Source organism: Microcaecilia unicolor, chromosome 3 (genome assembly GCF_901765095.1).
Source record: "Microcaecilia unicolor chromosome 3, aMicUni1.1, whole genome shotgun sequence".
In the NCBI taxonomy this organism is placed as follows: domain Eukaryota; kingdom Metazoa; phylum Chordata; class Amphibia; order Gymnophiona; family Siphonopidae; genus Microcaecilia; species Microcaecilia unicolor.
The window spans coordinates 89,401,068-89,428,116 of NC_044033.1; the positions used below are offsets into that span (position 1 = coordinate 89,401,068).

At 47.4% G+C, this 27,049-nt stretch overlaps 1 protein-coding gene across 1 annotated transcript in view; it reads right to left on the bottom strand.

Annotated features, from left to right (window-relative positions):
• The window catches only part of EHBP1 (EH domain binding protein 1), a 763,964-nt gene that overhangs the window by 664,862 nt on the left and 72,053 nt on the right, over nucleotides 1–27,049 (bottom strand). The window contains 2 exon segments of the mRNA XM_030196160.1: nucleotides 6,556–6,609; nucleotides 26,827–26,922. Of these exon segments, the coding sequence (XP_030052020.1) occupies nucleotides 6,556–6,609; nucleotides 26,827–26,922 (150 nt within the window).

Genomic DNA, 27,049 nt, shown 5'->3' on the forward strand with positions numbered 1-27,049 from the left:
GGCTGGTTTAGGTGAAACGCTGAAACCACCTTAGGCAGGAAGGAAGGCACAGTACGTACCGTTACTCCGGACTCTGAGAACTGCAGAAAAGGGTCTCGACAGGACAGCGCCTGGAGCTCAGATACCTGTCTCGCCGATGCAATGGCCACCAAAAAGACCATCTTTAGAGTCACATCCTTCTCCGAAGCTCGCTTCAGCGGCTCGAAGGGCGAACATTGAAGAGCCTTTAATACTAGCCCCAGGTTCCAGGCCGGGCAAGGGGCCCGCACGGGAGGCCGAAGCACCCCTCTCAGAAACCATGCAATGTCCTGCAAGAGAGTGGAGATGACCTTGTTAGAATAGCCCTTGTCTCTCAATTGCGCCCTCTCAAAAGCCATGCCGTAAGACCAAAGCGGCATGGATCATCCATGGTCATTGGGCCCTGCGTCAACAGGTTCGGAACCAGAGGCAAAGGAAGGGGAGCCTCCACCAGCATCTGCCGGAGGTCCACAGACCACGGCCGCCTGGGCCAATCCGGGGCAATGAGGATCACCACTCCTTGATGTAGCCGAATTCGCAGGAGGTGCCACCCTATTAAGGGCCAAGGAGGGAACACACACAGGAGGCCCCAAGGCCAGGGTTGAGTCAAGGCATCCAACCCCGCCGAGTGAGGATGGGACTTTGGCATTTGTGCTTGACGCCATAAGATCCATTACGGGCTTTCCCCATTTGGCACAGATCTGAAGGAACACTTCGTCTGCCAGTTCCCACTCCGCTGGGTCGATTTGATGCCTGCTTAGAAAATCGGCTTGCACATTGTTCTGACCTGCTATGTGAGCTGCTGACAGAAGCTGCAGATGTAGCTCAGCCCAGTGGCAAATTAGAGCGGCCTCCGCGGCCAGTGCTCTGCAATGAGTGCTGCCTTGTCGATTTATGTAGGTCACTGCTGTCGTGTTGTCCGACAGAACTCTGACAGCCAGTCCCTCCAGGGTTTTGTGAAAGGCCAGAAGCGCCTGAAATATCGCTCTCAGTTCTAAGCGATTGATGGACCACCCCGTTTCCTCGGGTGTCCATAGACCCTGGGCATTGTGATAAAGTCACCTCCAGGATAGTTGGGTTAAGGCAGTTTCAGTCTGAAATACAAGTCCCAGAAGGCATTGCAGGCAAGGAGCCAGAGGGTGAGATGAAGAACTCGGACTGGACTCCTAGCTGCAATAAGGGAGGACATGGGTGTAAGCTAACAGGAGGTGTAGATTGGCTGCCACTACGGGAAAAGAGAGCTAGGAAACCCTGTGTGCAGGAGCTCCTCATTAGGCTCAAGCTCAACTCAGCTGGTATGGGTGTGTAGAGAAGCTAATGAGTGGAGAATGATTGGTTGTGAAGGCAGAAGCAAGGGATTGATTAGGCAGGTGGAAAGGAGTCCCAGGAGTTCAGTTCAGAAGAGAGAAGAAGAAGGAGGGAAGCAGTTGCAGGCTGAAAACCCTTGGGCAGGGAGGTCCCTAAAGTATTTGCAGGCTGAAAATCCTTGGGCAGGGAGGTCCCTACAGTACTGAAGCAGGCTGAAATTCCTTGGGTGAGAGGAAGTCCCAAAAGTATTGAATTCACTGTGAAGCTGATGCAGGGGAAACCCCTTGGGTAGAAGGAGTCCCTAAAATATTGAACTCTCCTGAAGGTAGAGAATAGAAGGTAGAAAATGCTGCTTGGTGACTGAACTGTGATGATGAACTGAAAGAACTGTTTGTCTTGGGAATTGAATTACTGTTTATTGTGCACTGGATAAAAGAGCCCAGACTGGAGCCTGTAAGCCTGTATTGAATCCTGGTATGTGCTATGCTGCTGTTGGAACTGTGTACTAGAAACCTGCATGGAACAAAAGTCCTTAAGATTGAAGTTACTGGTGGACATCTATTTCTTCATTGTATCGGGAGCCTGTGGCTGGAGGCGATTGTTCTATCCTTGGCTGCACAAGAGAGTTACCTGGTTACAGCATAGATTCCCTGGCAATGTGCTCCCCAGCCCTTCAGGCTGGCATCCATTACCACCAGGCACCAATCAGGAAGCGCTAGCGGCATTCCTCGCCGCAGCATACTGTCTGAGAGCTACCACTCCATACTGAGTCAGGCCGCAGGGAGCCACGTGAGTCTGCGTTGATAATCCTGGGACATCGGAGACCATCGTTGAAGCAGGGCAACCTGCAGAGGTCTCATATGCGCTCTCGCCCATGGCACCACTTCTAAGATGGCCGTCATCGACCCCAACAGCTGGACAACGTCCCAAGCTCGTGGGCGAGGCATCCTCAGGAGCAGACGGACCTGATTCTGAAGCTTGCACCGCCTTTGGTCGGGTACATAAACAAACCCCGAGGCCGTGTCGAACCGGACCCCCAAATATTCTAGAGATTGAGAGGGGGTCAGGTGACTTTTGGGTATATAGACGACCCAGCCCAGAGATTGCAGTACTGAGACCACTCTGGCTGTGACATGATGACTCTCTTTTGCCGAGTCCGCTCTGATGAGCCAGTCGTCTAGGTACGGGTGAACCCGGATACCCTCTCGTCTGAGAAAGGCTGCTACTACCACCATTACCTTTGAAAAGGTTCGGGGAGTTGTGGTGAGGCCAAAATGCAAGGCCCAAAACTGGAAATGTCTTCCCAACACTGCAAATTGGAGGAACCGTTGGTGCGGGGGCCAAATAGGTATGTGCAAGTAAGCTTCTTTTAGGTCCAGAGACGTGAGGAACTTTCCTGGCTGTACCGCCGCAATGACGGAGCGCAGGGTTTCCATGTGAAAATGCCACACTCTCAGACACTTTTTGACTTCCTTCAAGTCGAGAATGGGCCGAAAAGACCCGCCTTTTCACGGCACCACAAACTAAATGGAGTAACGACCGCAGCCGTGTTCAGCGGGAGGCACAGGGATCACCGCCCCAAGGTGCAACAAGACTTGTAGCGTCTCCTCTACCGCCGCCCGTTTGACGGCAGTACCGCATTGGGACTCCAAAAACACGTCTCTCACCGGGGCATTGAATTCCAATCAGTAACCTTCTCTGATCAGGTCCAGGACCCACTGATCTGAGGTAATCTTGGTCCACCCCTCTAGAAAGAGGGAAAGGCGTCCTCCTACAGCTGTAAAGGAGGAGTGGACTGGCGCACCATCATTGAGAGGGTCGCCCTTGAACTCCAGGCCTAGCACCGGCCGCTGCGGATCGCTTGTCCGAGCGAAAGGAGTTCCCCTGCTGAAAACGGGCACATTGAGTAAACCCAGCAGAGCGCCCCGGGTGATACCTTCTAGTTTCACGGAAGCGAGGTCTAGAGGAGGAGGGAACCACCTGACCCTTGGAAGAAGGCCACGGCCTATCCTCGGGTAACCGCTGGGGTTTAGCATTCCCCAGGTCTTTAACAATCCTCTCCAACTCCGCTCCAAATAACAGAGGTCCCCAAAAGGGCAACTTCACCAGCCTTTGCTTAGAGGCCATGTCAGCCGCCCAATGCCATAGCCATAGAAGGCGGCGGGCGGACACCGCCACAGACATCTGTTTAGCCGAAGCTCTGACCAGATCATAGAGGGCGTCAGCTAAAAATGACAAGGCCGACTCCATGCGCGGTGCAACCTCAGCGAGGGACTCCGCACCATCCAAGGGCTGTTCCACTGCCTGTTGTAACCAAGAAAGGCAGGCTCGAGCAGCATAAGAACTGCCAACAGACGCCCTTGAGGCTAGGCCCGAAATCTCAAAGGGCCGATTTAGCGCTGATTCCATGCACCGGTCCTGAATGTCCTTCAGGGCGACCCCTCCCTCTACCGGGAGGGTGGTCTTTTTTTTTTTTGTCACAGCCGTGACTAAGGCATCCACTTCAGGCATCCCAAAACGGGTCAAGTGCTCCTCATTCAGAGGGTAAAGATGCCCCATCGCCCTGGCCACTTTCAAGGGCCCCTCTGGGTCAGCCCATTGAGCAGAAATAAGCTCTTGGATGGGGTCATGCAAAGGAAAGGCTCGAGCAGGCTTCTTAGTACTCACCATCCTCGGATTACCAGAGGAGGCCTCGCCTTGAACAGGATCATCAATAGGGCCTGTAAGGCATCAGAGATAAGCGCTGGCAGCTCATCTTGGTGGAAAATCCGAACCGCATTGGGATCATCCAGATCCAGTGGCAAACCAGCACCTTCCTCTGGCTCCTCAGACCATGAAGGCCTGCCAGATCCCTCAGAGTCCCCACAGCCTGACCACAGGGGGGAAAAGGGAGGTGTGCCACTCTCCGACAGGGAATTTACCTGTCTATGTTTAGCGTGCATCCAACGCTCAGGGGCATCCACTTCTGACATCTGCCCTGGGCCATCATCAGTCGGAGGGAGACCAGGTAGCAACGCAGTGTCAGACACCTGCGGCAGAGCTCTTTTCATCATGAAGGCTTTATGTAAAATAAGCCCAAACACAGGGGAGAAAAACTCAGCCTGACCTCCCGTCTCCAAATTAGGAGCTATGGGGAACAGAGCTCCTCTGGTAGCCTCGGCCCGAGGTGCCCCTCTGCTCACAGACTCCTCCGCAACCGCAGGGGTAGAGCCATGCGGCGCTTCCAAGATGGCACCTGCTGCCAGCTCCATTGAGCGGGAAGACTCATCGCTCGCCATGCTCATACTGGCTCTACCATCTATACACCACATTTTACAGAGCCCCGCTGCTGATCTGCGCTTGCCACAACGGGAACAGCACTTAACTCCCTCAGCAGCCATCGCCGAAAAATGGCAGAATAAAATACAAAATGGCAGCTTTGCGCCAAAATCACCCCGATCGGAACGCCGTCCGCGGGCCCTCCCCGGAGGAGCTGAGTACCGCTCTTACCTCAAAGAATCAAGTCCACCCACCAAGCTCCGGTCACGCTGCACGTCAATAAAAGCCTCAGAATAGCAGCGCATAAAAAGCGCATTTTTTTTTTAAATGCTGTGAGGAAAGTTGGAGGCAAACAGCTACAGAGGTACTCTGGAGGCAGTAGAGGGTGGGAAAGGCAGGGACAGGGCGAACCTATATGCCTACATCCACAAGGGGGAAGTGGGAAAGGCAGGGAAAGGGCAAACCTATGTGTCTGCATCCATAATGGGTAAGGCAGGGAAAGGGTGAACCTAAGTGCCTTTAAAGTGGGCACCACCAGCCACAACACCCCAGCTCAACTGGCCAAGCACAGGAGCCTCCCCAAGCAGAAATTTTCAAGGAGCTGAACAAGCTGCGTCCTACCCTGCTGGGAGATAGAGAAATACTGAGAGGCAGATGGAGCTAGCCGTCCTAGAGGCACTATGGTTTTCAGTGTTCTCTTTCTCCCCCTGCTGGTAGGTGGACACAACCATTCATAATGGATTCATCTGCTGCTGATGACAAGGAAGCCAGTTTTACATAAATTTTTGACTTGTGGTTCTATTGAAAGCGTAGTATTTATCAAGACCCCTAGGACCTTAGATATTTTATCAATTGGAAATGTTATTCCACTGCTAAGTGATAGTTCTGAGGGCACCAGACTAACAGAATTGCTAAACCAAAAAGTTTAGTCTTTTCCGCATTTAATGTTAAAGAATTCCTGTGGCCCAATGTTAGATGGAAATCACACAATCAACAGGCTTGACTGGGCTTGATCTCAAACATGCGTGGGATAAACACAAAGGAATCCTGTTTAGAAGGAATGGTTCCACGGAATCTTACCGGAGATTGGGTCGCGACGCCGGTAATTGGGAAACAAAATGGGAGCGGGGCAGACTTCTACAGTCTATGCCCTGATTGTGACTGAATAGATAGGGATGGGCTGGAGTGTAAATTTTAAGGGGCTTCGACGTTAGCTCCAGAACTTAGTACAAGAACAGTGCTGGGAAGACTTCTACTGCTGAGAAAGACAAGGAGGCATATTTTCAAAGCACTTTGGGAGGCTAAGTTCCATAGGTTTCTATGGAACTTTGGGAGGCTAAGTGCTTTGAAAATGAGCCTCAAGGACAAATCAAACTCGGGTATACATATAAAGTATCACATACCATATAAATGAGTTTATCTTGTTGGGCAGACTGGATGGACCGTACAGGTCTTTATCTGCCATCATTTACTATGTTACTATGTTATCTTCCGAAACTGGCACCAACAGCAGGTTCTCATTCACTCTCACTTCTTATGATGACAGTGACATCCCACTAGAAGTTATCTTCTGAACTATGATCACTCTCTGATATCCAGTAAAAAATCTCAGATTTCTATTTATTGGTTAAGATCATACTGGCTAAAACCAGCTCATATTTGGGGAAATTAGATAGCATAGGGATGCAGAAAATGAGGCAGATTGAAGACTGGATATCAGAAAGAAAGGGGTAGGGCACAGAAGAATTTATTTGAGAAACAGAAGAGTACAGATAAAGAAAAATATTAATTTTAAGTATTTTTCTATCCTTAAGATTTGTTAGGCTACACATTTAAAGTCATTTGTTTAATTTTGTTTGTTTTGGGGTTTTTTTGTAAATTCCTTCCCATTGGTATTTGTCAAATGGGATTCAGATCCAATAGATACCACAATACTCAACATAGCACACGCTTACAAAGCAACAGACTTACATTTTCTATAATAAATGTCCACTCCTTGTCTTCAAATTCCTCAGCATGGGGATCCTGAAAAATATTTTCAATTTTCAATTTGTAGTTAAGAAAAACTAAAATAAAAATTACATTTTAACAATAAATTGTCTCTCTCAAAACTCTGAATAGAAATGATGCTTATAAAGTTTCATTTGTATATTTCTTTACAATTCAATTTTTTTAACCTAGTGAACTGCTACCATGGTACTGGTGCAACATATATCAGTGGTTTTCAACCCAGTCCTCAGGGACCACCTAGCCAGTTAGAATTTCAAGCTATCCACAATGAATATGCATGAGAGATTTGCATACCAAAAAGGCTGTGCATGCAAATCACTCTCAAGCATCTTCATTGTGGATATCATGAAAACTCCAAAACGCGGAATATGTAGAATACAATCAATACCAAAATTCAAAAATTCTACAATCTATCAGCGTCTCAAGGGTGATAATAAATATATAAACATGTAAGTGACGGAGAAAAAAGACCTCAGTGAGAACCAGACCCACCTCTGTTCAAAGGATATACCTTAAATAAAAAGGGGACCTCCTTAATCATTAGTCTCCACATACTCCTCTTTCATGTTATCATAAAACATAACACCCTTTCAAAACACTGTAGAGGAAGGCCAAAAACATTTCCGGCGCAAAGCCGTTACTTAGTTTGGGTGGTGAAATCAACGTGATTCTCTTCTTTCCATGCAGTGTCTCTCAAAATCCGTTCCTGCACTAGTCCAATTCCAATTGTTCCTTTATATACATGTTTATGACATTATCAGGCTTATTTTCGAAAGAGATCGCCGGCGATCTTCTGACACAAATCGGGAGATGGCCGGCCATCTCCTAAAACCGGCCAAATCGGTATAATCGAAAGCCGATTTTTGGACACACTCACCAGCATTCCATCGCGGAGGCGGCCAAACTTCAAGGGGGTGTGTCAGCAGGGTAGCAAAGGCGGGACGTGGGCGTGCTTACGAGATGGCCAGCTTCAGCTGATAATGGAAAAAAGAAAACCGGCGATGACGAGCATTTGGCCGGTTTTACTTTGTCTATTTATTTTCATGACCAAGTCTCAAAAAGGTGCCCAACCTGACCAGATGACCACCGGAAGGAATCGGGGATGACCTCCCCATACTCCCCCAGTGGTCACCAACCCCCTCCCATCCAAAAAAAAAAAAAAACAACTTTAAAACATTTTTTTGCCAGCCTCTATGCCAGCCAGCTCCATGACAGCAGTATGCAGGTCCCTGGAGCAGATTTAAAGCCAGGTGCACTAAACTGCACGAAAGAGTCCTTCCCTTACCGATCCCTTAGCAAATCGGTAAGGGAAGGGCATGCATGAAGGAAATCGCATGCAAATGAGCTGCTCATTTGCACGTGAATTTCCTTCCCTAGGAGGGGAAGCCAGTCGGCCAGCTCGTGAAAAAAAAAAGGATCTTGCTGATCAGTTATGTTATGACTTACTAGTTCTGGAGTGCTGTGTTTTGTGATACTGTTTTGAGAAATGTTCAATAAAGACTTCATTCAAATTAAAGAAGTCCCTGCCGTGCACTTCCCTTAATGGCCGCCATTCTCTTGATGGCCGTCTTTAAATTATTCAAGGCTGTTAAAACACATGCAGACTGAAATATTGCAGGCAGACCTTAGGAAACTGGAAGACTGGGCATCCAAATGGCAGATGAAATTTAATGTGAACAAATGCAAAGTGATGCATATGGGAAAGAATAATCCAAATCATAGTTACCTGATGCTAGGGTCTGCATTCAAGAAAAATATCTAAGTGTCACTGTAGATAATATGTTGAAATCTTCTGCTCAGTGTGCAGTGGTGGCCAAAAAAGCAAACAGGATGCTAGGAATTATTAGGAAAGAGATGGTGAATAAGACCGAAAATACTATAATGCCTTTGCATCTCTCCATGGTACGACCACACCTTGAGTACTGCGTTCAGTTCTGGTCGCAGTATTTCAAAAAAGATACAGCAGAATTAGAAAAGGTTCAAAGAAGAGTGACCAAGATGATAAAGGTGATGGAACTCCTATCGTAAAGGTTACGGCTTTTCAGCATGGAAAAGAGAAGTAGGAGGGGAGATATGAACCACATCAGCTCTTCTCCAATCCAGTAGAATCTCACTCATCTTCAAGGATCTGTTAAACACGAGGGGCGTGACCAAGATGGCGCTGACACGCCGTGAGGAGTGAGGCTGCTCGGAATAGCTTGCTGAAGTTTCCTCGGTTTTGTTTTCTGGCTTTCCTACTATGCCTCATACAAAAAGAAAGGTGATAGTAAGGACTTTACCATTACAAGCCCTTGCTTCTTCCCCAAAGCAGCAAACCCTTGATAGCTTCACACTCCGGCGCCCACAGATTGATACCGGAGGAGGTTCTAATTTGAGCGCCGAGTGTGGAACCTCGATGCCCCAGGAACATGAAACAATGCTTTCTCCTCCAGAAGCCGAAATACCACCATGCCCCGCCGCAACGTGGGAAGAGAAGACCAGCCCCAAAGCTTGCAGAAGGCGTTCATATTGGGACCAGTGGTAATGGCTTTTCATCAGAGCGATCAGCGGCGGTATCTGAGATCTTGGACAGGAAGGGATTGTCGAACCCTCCCGTGGTGGTCACCCTAGATACCCTCTGGCAGGCAATTGAGAGATTAAACTCTACGATTACAAAACCAACTCAGGAAACTGCGAACCTTGGTTTAACGGTAGAACAGCTCTCTAAGCTGATGGACAATTAAAACAGGACTTTAATGATCAGCTACAAAAATCTCAAACTGATGTTTCTAGTATTAAGGATAACATGTCAGCAATAATGAAAGACAATTTGATTATACATCAGAAAATAGAACAAAATGAAAATTATGAATTATATCTGTACCTTTATATATCTGTAATTTGGTAAGTAAATAAAAAAGAAATTACCTTTCTCATATACATAGCCTTCCTAGTCTTTTATCACTTCGAGATATTGTGGCTGATACATAATTGTTTTGGGGTGGTGGTAAAAAAGACTAGTTTTAACATTGGTAACCCCGACGTGTGGATTAGAGGGGAGCTTTATGGTGTTCGGATTCAAGCTGCAGGAATCCCGACACGCTGACAGTGTTATTTAACACGAAGCTTGGTAAGAGACATCTTTAAATTATTTCCTGTTATTACTGCTAGGTCTAGGTCTGAACTTTGCACGCAGGCTAAGTGTATTTAAAATAGCATTGCTAGGGGGGGGTCAAGATGGCGTCGTGGTGAATGTAGGAAGCAGCTCTTGGCTCGGCTTTCTTCTTTCCTTTTAAGAGCTTTCTTTTTTTTTTCTGAAGTTAAAAATGCCTCATACTAAAAGGAAAGGCTTCGTGCGGTCTATTCCCCCACCTACCTCAACCTCGTCACTGAACCAACAGAGTTTAGATTGCTTCCTAACGAAGGCTTCTCGAAGTGAACAGGGGGCGGGAAACCCCTTAGCAGAGCTCTCCGGAGAAGCGGAGCTCCTGCTGGGAGCTGAGGCGTCGCTCTCACCGCCCTCAAGCTTTAACATTCCTCAGTGCCCGGCACTCACTGCATTGCAGGCAAGGAATCCACAAACCTCTGAAGTGGTGGGGAAAGATTCCCTTGGTGGGGGGCCTATATTGTCGGTTCAGTGCTCGGAATCAGAGGCCATAAAAGCATCTGAGGCCTCTGAAAATAACACGGAGGTTAATCTGGAAAAGATTTGGCTCAAACTTAACAAAATGGACTCAACATTACAAAAATCTTCTGACGAGGTAAATGCTTTATTCCTCAAGTTTGATGAACTGGTTAATCATGTGGAGGTATTGAAAAAGGACTTAATTATAAGAGAAACTCAAAGGGGAAAAGAATTGAAACATTTGCAAAGTTTTAAAGCAGCAGTGGCTAAAGATAAGATTTTGCTGAACAGACGGATTGAACAGATAGAAAATTATAATAGAAGGCTGAATTTACGAATACTGAATTTTCCTAAAATACCTGGAATGTTACCTATTGATTTATTTAAGAAATTCCTGATTGAAAATCTAAAAATGCCTAAAGAAGCTATTCCTCCTATAACAAAGCTATATTATATACCGAAAAAAACAGGTATGAAAGAGGGACAATATGAACATGTAAATGAACAGCCTAATATTGATGTTGATAATATTTCTGCTTTTCTGAAGCAATCAATTGAAATAATAACCATCAGAGCCACTTTGCTAATTACATTTGTGTTTGAACAGGATTTAAATGCGATCTTGAGACTTTACTTTAAATTACCAAAGACCCCTTTTTATGGGGAGAAAATCTGGATTTATCCCGACGTAACCCGACAGACCCAAGATAGGAGGAAAGATTTTCTGAAAATGAAACAAGAAGTCCTGAAATTGGGAGGGACATTTTTCCTCGCATACCCTTGTAAATGTTTGGTCCGTTTTGCTGAGACTAAATATTCTTTTTTTGTACCAGAACAGCTGAAATCTTTTCTAGATACTAAACAACTGAGCTAATATAAGAATTGGAACCCCGGACTGGAGTTACAGCAGAGGCAAACCAGCTGGGACAGGCAGAGCAGGAACAGCTAGACTTCACCTGCGCTTGACCGCCGTTCCCCAGGAGTTGAGCCCCTGGGTGCAGGCGGCCGGCAGGACTTACAGGACAGGGCAGGAACTGGATACCAACAGCAAACACACAACAGAGTCAGGACTAAAAGCTGCCAGGCAGCCACTAAGACAGAAACACAGACAGGTGAGAGTCAGGACTGAAAGCTGCCAAGCAGCCACTAAAAAGGAATACAGACACAAGACAAGGAAATACCGACCAGAAACAAGACTAGGAACTAAGCAATAAAACCAAAGCTAACTACACACAAACAAACTAGAACCAGGCAAGAAACTCAGACTTAGAACTGGACTAGGCAGAAGTGCACAGAGCACACCCACATACCAGGGACCTTAGACAATGCAAAGGCAAACACAGAAGTTTCCAGGTGGCTAATAAAGCCCATCAGCAGCTGACGTTCACTGCAGGAATCATAAGGCAGCTACGGGTGCTGTTCAGGCACAAACAAGAAAAGCAAGTCTGGCAGCCTGGAAGATCCGGACCGGACTGAGCTGAAGTCTGGAATGTGTGACAGTTCATAGCAGCCACCGGTTTAGGCCACCAGAGGGCGAGGTGAGCACAGACAAGGAAACAAGTCACCACTGTGACAGTGTCTCTCTCTGTCATGTTTACTTAGCAACATTCCTTTGTAAATAACTTTGTCTTCAGTTAAATGATAGCCAGACTGGGAAAACCAGTTTATCTCTTTGTGTGAGTTTTGAAATCCAGCACCACTGATAAGGATTAAATTACCTTTTGTTCTTAGCCCAAAGTAATTAACTGCTGCCCTGGCATTACTTTTCCATCATAAACGAACAAAAAAGAAAAAACAACCAGTAAAAGCCCAGTTTCCTAAGTTTGTCTTACAATTTTATTTCTCTTGGTTTAAATCTAATATTTATTAAATACAATTTTATTTCCATGTTTTCGTATATAATTCTATTTCAATGTTTTATTTTGTGTATATGATTTCTAGATAATGTTGTTTTCTTGCTAACAATTCTAAAGTTTTATTTTCAGGATATTTAAAATATTAGGAATATTTGCATTCCAGTATGAAAATGTATTTTAAAAACATGACATAGCTAGACCAGTGGAATATAAAGAAATATTATTTGTAATATACTCCAAAGAGCCTCTTTATTATCTGCAGAAATAAAGAATCTCCAAGGAGCATTTAAACAGTACTATTGTACATTTGTTTTCTACATCTGGAGTGGCTATCTCGTATTAATTCGTGCACATAAGTACTTCTAGCCCTAGGACACGGTTTTGGTAATTTATTATGCATACTTGTGAATCACACCATGTTTATTTAAAGTTTATACCTCATACTGAATTCCAGTAAAATGCTCTACTTTACAACCTCTTAATTCTTTGCTTTTCATTTGCTAGTCTGTCTTTATGTTATCCCTTCACTTTTGTCTTTTTTTTCCAATTTTGTGGGTAATACAATCAGTACATATAAAAAAATTTCTCTCCTGAATACAAATTAGTTGCGTATACACTATAACAAAAGATTTCTTTTCTGCATTCCATAGTAGATATGTTAACTACTTATGTTCTGTCTCTTATCAACATTTTGAATGCATTAGTTACAGCTAAAGTGTAATGTTTTTACATTCAGTACAGAATTTAGGGTCTTTCTTTCTTGCCTGGTCTATGTGAATTTTTGTAAAGGTCAGTCAATGATACAGCTTTTGTCTGCTTCATTAGGATTTTTCTTTTTAAATTTGATTTTTGTTGCATTGCATTCAAAAGTTAACATCCACATTTTTTGATACATTTTATGTGAAGGTTCCTGCCTGTATTTTTCTATGTCTACATGCTACATCCTTTAACACTTTAAACTTTGTGATGCAGTTTTTATTGTTCCCATGTGTTTGCATTCTATTCCTGATCAGCTGTAGTTTGCAAGTGTGATTCATCAACACAGGATTTAACACAGTCCTGCTGAACTGTTTGTCTTGCTCACTGTGATTTGTGCAAGGAAACGTTTGTCTACTGAAGTACTTAATCTGTGTACTTCATCACTCTTATGATAAATATATATATATATATATCTGTATCATTGTACCTCAGATAACAAATTTCAGAAAAATTACCCCACAGGACAAGTAACTCTAGATGAATGTTTAGATTAAAAAGTCAAGATATTGAAAGAAAATGTTTTATACTGCCCCAGAACAAAGACAGTGTCTTTCTAAGCGATTGCCTAGTTTGCCCCTAATTGGTTTAAATTAGCTTCTCTTTCACCATGTTGTTTCACCAACAAGCGGGGTGTTTCAAGATAATATATACATATTCTAGATACTCTTATTTATTTATTTATTTATTTATATCCCACATTTTCCCACCTATTTGTGGGCTCAGTGTGGCTTACAATACATTGTATTAATGGAAGTACATTTTGTTACAACTCGATTGTGGTTACATTGTTATGCATTGAGTTTAAAACAGAGTCTACGTATCACTAAGAGAATAGTACAATGGAACAAAGGAAGAACAACAGATACTGATAGGACTATAGAACAATAGCGCGAAAAACATTCGGGTATAGCATTTTTACCTGTAGATTAAGGTTTATGTCGCGTGCTCGAGGACCTTGGCATACTGTCAGGCTTCTTCCCCGGGAGCACTGGGTTCGTGAGCCCATGGGCCACTACCGTGGAGCGGCAGTGGCAGGCAAGATCACCTCCAAGGTAGAGATGAGACAAAACTGGACCGGAACCCCGGACTGGAGTTCTACACCGGAATACACGGAACTGGAACGCACCGGACGGGTGCGCACTGGACTGGAGCCCGCTGGACTGGAACACACTGGAGGGCCCCACAGGACTGGAACATACAGGAGTGAAACCCGCTGGACTGGAACACACTGGACCTAGGCTTCACCTATGCTTGACCACCTTTCCCCGAGGGTTGAGCCCTCAGGTTCTGGCAGCCGATAGGACTTACAGGAAAACCCGGAACTGGAACTTGCAAGCAGGAACAGCAGGAATGAAGATCCAGGAGTGCCCCCTGGCACCTAGGCGCAGGCAAGGCCGACAGGCAGGGACTGTCCGGGTTCTGGCAGTCAGCAGGTTTAAACACAATGACTAGTAAACTGTACCTAGGCTAATAGAAACGCTATACCCAGGCAAACCAGTCATACACAAGAAACATACACAGAGCACACTCAGGAGACTTGAAAGCTATACACTAGCTAACAAGCCACACGGTGCCTAAGCTGGCTAGTCTAAACAAACACAGAGCACTAGCAAAGCTATACATAGGCTAACAAGCCACACGGTGCCTAAGCTGGCTAGTCTAAACAAACACAGAGCACTAGCAAAGCTATACACAGGCTAACAAGCCACACGGTGCCTAAGCTGGCTAGTCTAAACAAACACAGAGCACTAGCAAAGCTATACACTGGCTAACAAGCCACACGGTGCCTAAGCTGGCTAGTCTAAACAAACACAGAGCACTAGCAAAGCTATACACAGACTAACAAGCCACACGGTGCCTAAGCTGGCTAGTCTAAACAAACACAGAGCACTAGCAAAGCTATACACAGGCTAACAAGCCACCCGGTGCCTAAGCTGGCTAGTCTAAACAAACACAGAGCACTAGCAAAGCTATACACAGGCTAACAAGCCACACGGTGCCTAAGCTGTCTAGTCAAACATAGAAACTCACACAGAGCAAACACTGAAACAGTGTACAGAGCACTCTATACACCAGGGCCCTAGATGAACAATGCAAAGGCCAGGGCTGTAGTCTCTAAGTGATTAATAAAGCCCTTCCACACCAGAGGCACAGCTGCAGCAATCACCTTGCATCCAAACAGAGGCTTGACACACAGAGCAGTCAGCCCAGCGGGAGCCATCTTGGATACTGGCATAGAGGAGTCAGCGGCAGCCATCTTGGAAAAGGCATAGCCCACACAGGTGAGGTTCAGTAGGGCAATCAGCACACAGAGCCAGAGAGAAACTAAGACAGAGACAGACACAGAGACAAGCAGAAGCCAGCACAGCCACTGACTCCCAGAAACAGGGTAAGTCTGAGGGTGGTCACGGCCACAGACGTAACAGTTTAAGTATGTTAAAATGAGAGTACAGATGAGAATGTATTGACGTATTACTAACAGTGTGCGTAGACTTCATGTGTTTTGATCCTTTCGATAGATTTTTTCGAAGAGATGAGTCTTCAATAGTTTGCGGAAGTCGGTCAGCTCGTTGGTCGCCTTCAGGTTACGTGGAAGATTGTTCCAAAATTGCGTGCTCGTATAAGAAAAGGTTGATGCGTGCATCACTTTGTATTTTATGCCTTTGCAATTACATGGTTCGTTAGGTCTGTTATGAATTGTTGAGGGGCTGATTTCATGAGGTTGTTTGGGCATATGTCTAGTTTGCAGTAGGATTTGGCGAATCTTTTGAGTGTTTCAGAGCAGGGGCGTAGCCAGACTTGCGTGGGAGGGGGGTCCACAGCTCGAGGGGAGGGGGCACATTTTAGCTCCCCCCTGCCGCCATTGTCGCCCCCCGTCTCTGCCGACCCCCCTCCCGCCGCGAACCCTTCCCCGCCGCCGCCTACATTCCGTTTTGCTGGCGGGGGACCCCACTCCCCGCCAGCCGATGTCCTCTCCCGTAGAACGCAGAAGCACTGTCTGGCAAAGTCTTCTTCCTTGCATGCTGACGTCCTGCACGTTGTACGTGCAGGACGTCAGACTCAGAGAACAGAACTGTTCTCTGAGTCTGACGTACGTGCAGGACGTCAGCATGCAAGGAAGAAGACTTTTCTCTGCCAGTGCCGCTGCGTTCTACAGGAGAGGACGTCGGCTGGCGGGGAGTGGGGTCCCCCGCCAGCAAAACAGAAGGTAGGTGGCGGCAGGGGCGGGTGCGCCGGGAGGGGGGTCCCCACTGAAATCTACGAGGCCCCACGTAGCTACGCCACTGTTTCAGAGATGAGGTCTTCTGATAGTATTTCAAATTCGGTCCAGGTTCTTTCTGCTGGGTATATTCCGTCTTCTAGGTCTAGACAGTCTAGGAGTGTGGCATATTCAGTAGGGCTGGTGGGTATTTTAAGTCGTAGTTGAATAATTTTCTCTTTGAAGTATTTCGCAAGGTTGTCAACACTTGGTATGTCTTTGTTGTTGTTTGTAACTGGTGTGGTGTCTAGCAATTTGTTCACAAACATCTGGAATGTTAAACTCTTCTTCCATTTCCTTTGTTTGGTATAAATGGAAAAACTGTGCACCTACTTGATGCCCTAATTTTCTTTGTTATGCAAGCTATGAATTAGTTTTCTTACTACAAATATTGAACTTTATTTTCCCTAATTTCTACTGTTAATACTTGAATACTGATGTAATTTTTATTTTTCCATACATGAAATGTGCCTATGCTTGTTTGTAATAGCCCAATGATAAAGATTTAAAAATTATGTCTTGAATTTTATCTAATACAATTGTGCAGAACTTGTAAGCCTTCTCCCATTCAATTATAGAAATTTTATGTACAGATTTACAGAAATGTTTAAACAAATCAGAAAAATCTATTTGTAATGAGAGCTGAAAATATGTATGTGTAAACTGAATCTAGGTAGAAATGTACAGGGACATGTATATGATTTCTGACATTCTTTTTTAGTCAGATCAGTATGGCCAATGATTTTTATTATATCCTACATATACCTTGAACTGTGCAAAGAATGAAATCTGAGAACACCCTTAAGTTAATGACATGTTCCTACTGCACTGGACAACTATTATATGGACTAATTACCTTGCTGGACAAATTTGTGTAGCACAACAAAATTTATTTCTGTTACTCCATTCTTTACATTATCCTTTGCATTTAAGTGCTAGTACTATGTACGATAACCTTGTTTCTAAAATTTGGGCACCACAAATGCTGTCAATGTGTCATACTGTCGTTCGAGGTCCTAGTTTGCACTGGTACTGTGATTTTACAGACATGCTAATACCAGTGAAAGGAAAAAGATTTTTGTTAGTCTGTGTGGATGCTTTCTCTAAATGGGTTGAAGCAATTCCCTGCACCCGAGAAACTGGTCAGGTAATGGCCAAGGTTTTGTGTAATGATATAATCCCCAGATTTGGTATTCCCTGCAAAATTACTACTGATAATGGATCACGCTTTGTTAATGGATTTACACCTTGACTGCCAAATTACAAATTACTCACCGGAATGATGAGCATTTACAAACCCACCAGCAATGGCCTGGTTGAAAGATACAATGACTTGTTAAAAACAAAATTACGGCAGCTCATGGCAAATGGCATTAAAAATTGGCTAAATGCCTTGCCCCTAGCACTGCTTACTTTGCGTGCTACTCCTTCTCAGGCATTAAAATTAACCCCTTTTCAATTGTGCACTGGACGTAGAATGCGCCTTATTGCTTGCCAGATCCTTACTCAGTTTACTGGGATCAATTACAGAATGTGATAACCTTTTTGTCTTGCCTTTCACAGGAAATGCCAGACAAAAGGGGGGGATGGTACAGAAAATCCCAAGGCCTTGAAAACAATACACTGCAAACACTACACCCACAAAACTTGGAAAGACCCTGTTTATGTTGGACCTTTCCATATTGAGGCCTTGTCAGCCACTGCAGCAAAATTACAGGATCATATGCCCTGGGTCCATTTAAAAGACATTCGCATCTATCATTGTCCTGATGCTTCCGACAGAACTATGGCTCCAGACTCAGAACGCCATATCATTGACCCAGCAGTGTCTGGAACCACACAATATTAAGTTCACTGTTATTGGATTGTTTGTTTTAACCTTTGTTTTAGCATTAATTTTATTTTTACTAGAAAGACTCCACATTATATTTGCTTAACCATTACTTACTATTATAGGGCTTTTTACTTACTTTTACTTTAGTCACAATTTTGTTATTATTAGAAAAGAACTGTATTATTTTTGTTTAGAATAACCACTAGTATGCATGCCATTTGTTTACTGTACATTCTTTTTAACTTGGCCACTCTTACCCACTCCAGTGATGTAGAGGGGGACTTCGACTCCCTTGTAACCATTAATTCAGATGACTTCGATCTCCAGGAGGTGGGCAGATATTATGCTCTGGGGCACTATCCAGTTAAAATTACCATAAAATCTAATATAACCGACGAGACAGTCACGTTGCAATTAGATGTCTGTAGTATAGCCTCCTGTGGATCTTTGATTTGGCAACAATGGTATTTCAAATATCCTGTTTATGCTTAATTATGCTTCTCCTGCCCTCACTGGGGAAGCATATAGTGGTATTGCGGAAATAGAACTCTGTAGCCCACCTTACCCTCCAATTGTCGACAATGTACTTTAGTTCAAATAGTAGTCCCTATCACGATAGGATTACAACATTCCGATAAACCAGCTCCCTCTAGAAGAAAGCGGGATATTCCCGGTTCTTTGATGATAGGATTTATATTGACTCTATAGGTGTGCCAAGGGGGGGTGCCAGATGAATTTAAAGCTCGCAACCAGATAGCTGCAGGTTTTGAATCTGTACTGTTTTGGTGGTCTACAATTAAGAATGTTGATTGGATTAATTACATTTATTATAATCAACAGCGCTTCATTAATTATACTTGAGATGCAGTTAAAGGTATTGCTGCTCAATTAGATGCCACATGAACTTGCTGAGAATTGTGGTGTAGATACCACTTGGACAGGGTGGATGGACAATATGTTTGGGAAATGGAAAACTTTCATATTATCTGGTTTGGCCACCTTGATAATCGTTATTGTTGTATTTGTACTACTTGGCTGTTGTGTAATACCCTGTATAAGGAGCCTGGTGTAAGTTAATTGAAACTGCTTTAAGTAAAAGAGAACCTATAAGACATGCATATGCATATGCTTTGCCTAGGCTGTCTGTGGAATTGCTGGGGGATTATTTTATACAAAAGGTGATAGTGTTGAAGTGGGTCTAGAGGAGAGAGGGTTTAGAGATGAATGAGGATTATGGGTTAGGGGTAGTATTAGCTCAGCAGGAGGTTGTTGGGGGAACGGGGCATAAAGGGTATGATACATACCTGTAGCAGTTGTTCTCCGAGGACAGCAGGCTGATTGTTCTCACGACTGGGTGACGTCCGCGGCAGCCCCCACCAACCGGAAAGAAGCTTCGCGGGACGGTCGGCACGCAGGGCACGCCCACCGCGCATGCGCGGCCGTCTTCCCGCCCGTGCGCGACCGCTCCCGCCAGTTGAATGACTAGCAAAAAGATGAAACACACAACTCCAAAGGGGAGGAGGGAGGGTAGGTGAGAACAATCAGCCTGCTGTCCTCGGAGAACAACTGCTACAGGTATGTATCATACCCTTTCTCCGAGGACAAGCAGGCTGCTTGTTCTCACGACTGGGGTATCCCTAGCTCTCAGGCTCACTCAAAACAAGAACCCAGGTCAATGGAACCTCGCAACGGCGAGGGTATAACAGAGATTGACCTACGAAGAACAACTAACTGAGAGTGCAGCCTGACCAGAATAAATTCGGGTCCTGGAGGGTGGAGTTGGATTTACACCCCAAACAGATTCTGCAGCACCGACTGCCCGAACCGACTGTCGCGTCGGGTATCCTGCTGGAGGCAGTAATGAGATGTGAATGTGTGGACAGATGACCACGTCGCAGCCTTGCAGATCTCTTCAATAGTGGCTGACTTCAAGTGGGCCACCGACGCTGCCATGGCTCTGACACTATGAGCCGTGACATGACCCTCAAGAGTCAGCCCAGCCTGGGCGTAAGTGAAGGAAATGCAATCTGCTAGCCAATTGGAGATGGTGCGTTTCCCGACAGCGACCCCTAGCCTGTTAGGGTCGAAAGAAATAAACAGTTGGGCGGACTTTCTGTTGGGCTGTGTCCGCTCCAAGTAGAAGGCCAATGCTCTCTTGCAGTCCAATGTGTGCAACTGACGTTCAGCAGGGCGGGTATGCGGCCTGGGGAAGAATGTTGGCAAGACAATTGACTGGTTAAGATGGAACTCCGACACCACCTTCGGCAGGAACTTTGGGTGGGTGCGGAGCACTACTCTGTTGTGATGAAATTTGGTATATGGAGCATGAGCTACCAGGGCTTGAAGCTCACTGACCCTACGAGCTGAAGTAACTGCCACCAAGAAAATGACCTTCCAGGTCAAGTACTTCAGATGGCAGGTATTCAGTGGCTCAAAAGGAGGTTTCATCAGCTGGGTGAGGACGACGTTGAGATCCCATGACACTGTAGGAGGCTTGATAGGGGGCTTTGACAAAAGCAAGCCTCTCATGAATCGAACTACTAAAGGCTCTCCAGAGATGGCTTTACCTTCCACACGATAATGGTAAGCACTAATCGCACTAAGGTGATTCCTTACTGAGTTGGTCTTGAGGCCAGACTCTGATAAGTGCAGAAGGTATTCAAGCAGGTTCTGTGCAGGGCAAGAACGAGGTTCTAGGGCCATGCTCTCACACCACACGACAAACCTCCTCCACTTGAAAAAGTAACTCTTTTTAGTGGAATCCTTCCTAGAGGCAAGCAGGACCCGGGAGACACCCTCAGACAGACCCAACGCAGTGAAGTCTACGCCCTCAACATCCAGGCCGTGAGAGCCAGAGACTGAAGGTTGGGGTGCAGCAACGCTCCGTCGTTCTGCGAAATGAGAGTCGGAAAACACTCCAATCTCCACGGTTCTTTGGAGGACAACTCCAGAAGAAGAGGGAACCAGATCTGACGGGCCCAAAAGGGCGCGATCAGAATCATGGTGCCGCGGTCTTGCTTGAGCTTCAGTAAGGTCTTCCCCACCAAAGGTATGGGAGGATAAGCATACAGGAGGCCGGTCCCCCAATGGAGGAGAAAGGCATCCGACGCTAGCCTGCCGTGTGCCTGAAGTCTGGAACAGAACAGAGGCAGCTTGTGGTTGGTCTGAGAGGCGAAAAGGTCCACCGAGGGGGTGCCCCACGCTCGGAAGATCTTGCGTACCACTCTGGCATGGAGCGACCACTCGTGCGGTTGCATGACTCTGCTCAGTCTGTCGGCCAGACTGTTGTTTACGCCTGCCAGGTACGTGGCTTGGAGGAGCATGCCGAACCGACACGCCCAACGCCACATCCCGACGGCCTCCTGGCACAGGGGGCGAGATCCGGTGCCCCCCTGCTTGTTGACGTAATACATTGCAACCTGATTGTCTGTCCGAATTTGGATAATTTGGCAGGACAGCCGATCTCTGAAAGCCTTCAGTGCGTTCCAGATCGCTCGGAGCTCCAGGAGGTTGATCTGCAGATCCTTTTCCTGGAGGGACCACAGACCCTGGGTGTGAAGCCCATCGACATGGGCTCCCCACCCCAGGCGAGATGCATCCGTCGTCAGCACTTTCGTGGGCTGCGGAATTTGGAATGGACGTCCCAGGGTCAAATTGGTCCGGATGGTCCACCAGAGCAGTGAAGTGCGGCAACTGGTGGAGAGGCGGATGACATCTTCTAGATTCCCGGTGGCTTGGAACCACTGGGAAGCTAGGGTCCATTGAGCAGATCTCATGTGAAGACGAGCCATGGGAGTCACATGAACTGTGGAGGCCATATGACCCAGAAGTCTCAACATCTGCCGAGCTGTGATCTGCTGAGACGCTCTGGTCTGCGAAGCCAGGGCCAAGAGATTGGTGGCCCTCGCTTCGGGAAGGTAGGCCTGAGCCGTCTGGGAATTCAGCAGTGCTCCTATGAATTCCAGGGACTGAGTTGGCTGGAGATGGGACTTTGGGTAATTTATCACAAACCCCAGCAGCTCCAGAAGTTGAATAGTGCACTGCATGGACCGGAGGGCTCCTGCCTCCGAGGTGTTCTTGACCAGCCAATCGTCGAGATATGGGAACACGTGCACTCCCAGCTTGCGTAGGTAGGCCGCTACCACCACGAGGCACTTTGTAAACACTCGTGGGGCAGAGGCGAGCCCAAAGGGCAGCACACAATACTGAAAGTGCCGTGCGCCCAGGCAGAATCTGAGATACTGTCTGTGAGCTGGCAGTATCGGGATGTGAGTGTATGCGTCCTTTAAATCCAGGGAACATAGCCAATCGTTTTTCTGAATCATTGGCAGAAGGGTGCCCAAGGAAAGCATCCTGAACTTTTCTTTGACCAGGAATTTGTTCAGGCCTCTCAGGTCTAGGATGGGACGCATCCCCCCTGTTTTCTTTTCCACAAGGAAGTACCTGGAATAGAATCCCTGCCCTTCCTGCCCGGGTGGTACGGGCTCGACCGCATTGGCGCTGAGAAGGGCGGAGAGTTCCTCTGCAAGTACCTGCTTGTGATGGGAGCTGAAAGACTGAGCTCCCGGAGGACAATTTGGAGGCAGGGAGGCCAAATTCAGGGCGTATCCGCACCGCACTATTTGGAGAACCCACTGGTCGGAGGTTATGAGAGGCCACCTTTGGTGAAAGAATTTTAACCTCCCTCCTACCGGCAGGTCGTCCGGTACGGACACTTGTAGGGCGGCTATGTTCCCATGGATCCAGTCAAAAGCCCGTCCCCGGCTTTTGCTGTGGAGGCGCAGGGGGCTGCTTAGGCGCACGCTGTTGACGAGAACGAGCGCGCTGGGGCTGTCCCTGTGCCTGACGAGGCCTTCGGGCCGGCTGGTTGTACCTACACTTTGCAAAAGAATAGGGTGCAGCCTGCCGGGCCCGGGAAAAACGCCCGCCCGTGGGGGCGGGTGCTGAAGGCGCCCGGTGGGAGAGCTTGTCGAGAGCGGTTTCCCGCTGATGCAGTTGGTCAACCATCTGCTCGACCTTCTCACCAAAAATGTTATCCCCCAGGCAAGGGACGTCAGCCAGTCTCTGCTGGGTGCGGTTGTCCAGGTCAGAGGCACGCAGCCATGAGAGCCTGCGCATCACTATATCTTGGGCCGCAGCACGAGATGCCACGTCACAGGTGTCAAAAATCCCCCTGGACAGGAACTTTCTGCACGCCTTCAGCTGCCTGACCACCTCCTGATAAGGCCTGGACTGCTCCGGCGGGAGCTTGTCGACCAGGTCCGCCAGCTGTTGCACATTGGTCCGCATGTGGATGCTCATATAGAGCAGGTAGGATTGGATGCGGGTCACGAGCATGGAGGATTGGTAGGCCTTCCTCCCAAACGAGTCCAGAGTGCGAGACTCCCGCCCCGGGGGCGCCGAGGCGGTATCCCTCGAACTCCGTGCCCTCTTGAGAGCAGAATCCACGACCGCTGAGTCATGGGGCAACTGGGGCCGCATGAGCTCTGGGTCAGAGTGGATCCTGTACTGGGACTCTGCTTTCTTGGGAATGGTGGGGTTAGTTAATGGTCGCACCCAGTTCCGAAGCAGCGTCTCCTTCAGGACATTGTGCAGCGGTACCGTGGAGGACTCTCTAGGTGGTGATGGATAGTCGAGGACCTCGAGCATCTCGGCCCTCGGCTCTTCCACAGAGACCACGGGAAAGGGAATGCTGATAGACATATCCCGCACAAAGGAGGCAAAGGAGAGGCTCTCAGGAGGTGAGAGCTTCCTCTCCGGTGACGGCGTGGGGTCCGAGGGAAGGCCCGTAGACTCCTCGGAGGAGAAATATCTCGGGTCCTCCTCTTCCCCCCACGAGTCCTCGTCCTCGGTATCGGACATTAGCTCATGTAGCTGAGTCCGGTACCGGGCCCGGCTCGACATCGAGGCACCGAGATCTCGGTGTCGTCGAGCGGTGGACTCCCGCGCCGGCGGGGACGGAGCTCCCTCCATCGACGTCGACGGGGACTCCACCTGCGTGGCGGTCGAGACCGGCACCGCAAGCGGCGGCGGTGTCGACAGCCCCGGCGCCGGGCTAGAGCTCGCCGGCGCCACAGTCATCGGCGCCGGGGGCGCAAGCACCCCCGACGCCGGCACAGCCTGGCGCATCAGCCCTTCCAGGATCCCCGGAAGGATGGCTCTGAGGCACTCGTCCAGGCCCGCTGCCGGGAAAGGCGGTGGGGCCGGTAAGGGTGTCGGTGCCAGAAGCTGTTGGGAGCCAGGAGACGGCACCGAGGTGCCGGAACCCCGACGCGTCGGTACCTCCACAACCGACGGAGACCTCTCCTCTCGATGATGACGCTTCGGCGTCGACTCCTCTTCAGGATGCACCGAGGGCGTCCGGTGACGGCGCTTCTTATCCTTTTTCCGATGCACGTCACCGGCGCCGGAGGGCATGGAGGAGGAGGAGGTCGATCCCCCTCGGTCTCGAGGTACCGGGTCAGACAGGGTTCGGTCCCGTGGCTCACGAGCTGAGGGAGTGACCGGGGCCGACTGCCCACGCGGCCTCTCAACCCCACTCTCACCGGCGGACCGGCGGGCCGACGGGACCTGTTCTCCTGGGGTCGCTGCCATCGGTGCCGATGTCTCGGGCATCGATACCGGTACCGAAGAACCGGCCTTCGATACCGATGCCGTCGAGGTCGACGTCGAGGGGCCGGCGCAAGTTCCAAAAAGACGGTCCCGCAGAACTTGCCTCGCAACCTGAGTCCGTTTCCGGAGACCGAGACACAAAGCACACGACTTGAGATTGTGCTCCGGCCCGAGGCACTGGAGGCACCAAGCGTGGGTGTCGGTCTGCGAGATCGGCCGGCCGCAGCGACCACACTTTTTAAATCCACTCGGGACCTTCGAGGACATCGACGGAAAAATCGCGTCGGCGAAGTCAAAGTCGGCAATGGTGGCTAAAATCACACCACGAAAAAATTAACCGACCGAGCGGCCACTAGGCCGCAACGTGGCGTCCCCGCTAGAAGAGAGGGAAAAGGGGAGCGCGTGCTCCACACGCGCAAAATTCTTTTTTTTTTTTTTAAACAATACAAAAGAAAAAGAAGGAAACCGAACGGTAATCCAAAAGCGACGATCCGCGTAAACGCGGTCGAAAAATCCGGCGGCTGAACAGAGAGAGAGGCAAACGCACAACTCTCTCCAGTCGCGGAAAAAAAGGAACTGGCGGGAGCGGTCGCGCACGGGCGGGAAGACGGCCGCGCATGCGCGGTGGGCGTGCCCTGCGTGCCGACCGTCCCGCGAAGCTTCTTTCCGGTTGGTGGGGGCTGCCGCGGACGTCACCCAGTCGTGAGAACAAGCAGCCTGCTTGTCCTCGGAGAAAGGAGATATGGGGAAGGAAGTGTGGGGAGTTTCTGGGCAACTTTCGTGGAATGAATTTGTTCATTGTTTATATGATTTAAAGGGTGGTGTTATGTTAGACCAGGTGCCTTAAGGGACACCTGCCTAATCAAAGGCTATGGTGTGTAGGTATAAGTTAGTCAGGGATTTGCGTTCAGGTAACTTTTTTTTATTGATCTTCCCAAAGGTCATCTCAAGCGCGTTTGACATCTACAAGAGGGTGCTTTTTTCTGGCAGGCACCATTATTGTGGAACCAATTGCCACTAGAATTATGAAAAGAGAAATCTCTCTTACTGTTTAAGAAGAAATTGAAAACTTATTTTTTCCAGAAGGCCTTTGGGTCACTGGTCTAATTATTGGGTGGTAGTGAGAGGACCCTGCAGAGATAAAGAAAGAATGGGATAAAGAGAGAGAATGAGAGAATGGTTCTTTGATAAGATTTGGTGTGCTTGGTTTGATATCTTTTTACTATGCTATGGCGTTCTTTTCTGCTGTTTTTTTAATGTTTTATTTTATAAACCACTCTGATATTTGCTTTGAAGGGTGGTATATCAAGCCTATTAAACATTTATTAATCATCTATGGCTCTTCTCCAGGATTTATTTCCCATGAACACGGAAGAGAAGTACTTGTTTAGCATAGAACAGAAGTATTTAACTCAGGTGGGATGAAGACCAGACTGTTCTCAAAACATTAGCTCCATAGCATCCTATTCTAATTCCAGAAAGATTGGAATGACAACCAAGCTACTGTTTTGGAAATGTCTTCCACATGCATTGACTTGTTTTTCACCCAGAAAGCCACATGCATCCTTCCTGTTCAATGAGCATATACCCCCTTCTAGGACCTTCAGTTATTTTAATCTAGCCTAGCTTTCATTTTCAAAATAACAGCAGATTCAGCTACAAGGCTCCAAGAAAAGGAATAGTCCTGGCCATACAACCTGCCACGCCTGACGTGTGCAGGGATGCTGCTGGTGGGAAATCAATGTGCACCTTATTCTGCTTCTCATTCTCCCAAGGGAATGAATTCAGTGTTGCCATCGCTATTGGTGCAGAAGGAGCTTAACATGCTAGGCTCCAACATCCTCATGCAAACAAGATTACTCAAACCACAGGTGACTGGTGGCTCACCGACCAATTCCAAAATGCATCCTAATCATCTGCCTGGTTTAAATAGGGGAGAACTTAAGCCTGTGAAAGAATTTCTGATCCTGCTGCACCAACCACATTTATCCACCATCTGCCAGAGAGAGAATACCGACTATCCAGCTCATTGTAGGTTTGTGCTCAAGTTAGTTAGAAGTTGTTCTCTGCCTCCATCTGCTGGTAGGAAAACACAACCTGTATGTTTGCATTGGTCTGGCAGGAAAAGAAATTCTTTTTACATACAACTTCTAATACATTCCTTCTAAGTTACCTCTCCTTCAATTAATCCAATCTCTAACCAACTTGATCTACATCTGCCTAATCATGGTTTCAATTTTTAAAGCAAAAGTCTCCCTTTTGTTATTTGCCCGTGTGTCATTAGTCTTTCTTGAATAACAATACTCACCTTAAAAAGTGTCACAGTGATTTCTATATTTTCAGGAACAGGCCACACCACCACACCACGATAGGGATTTTTGATCCCAGGTTGCCAACTATGAGCCTAAGAAAAGAGAAACAACAAATTTGTGCCATACACTCAAAACACATAGTTTAGGGCTATTGGCAGGGGTGGGTGGGGGAACAAAGGATAAAGAAATAAGACAACTAAAAAACAAAGGTTATACTTT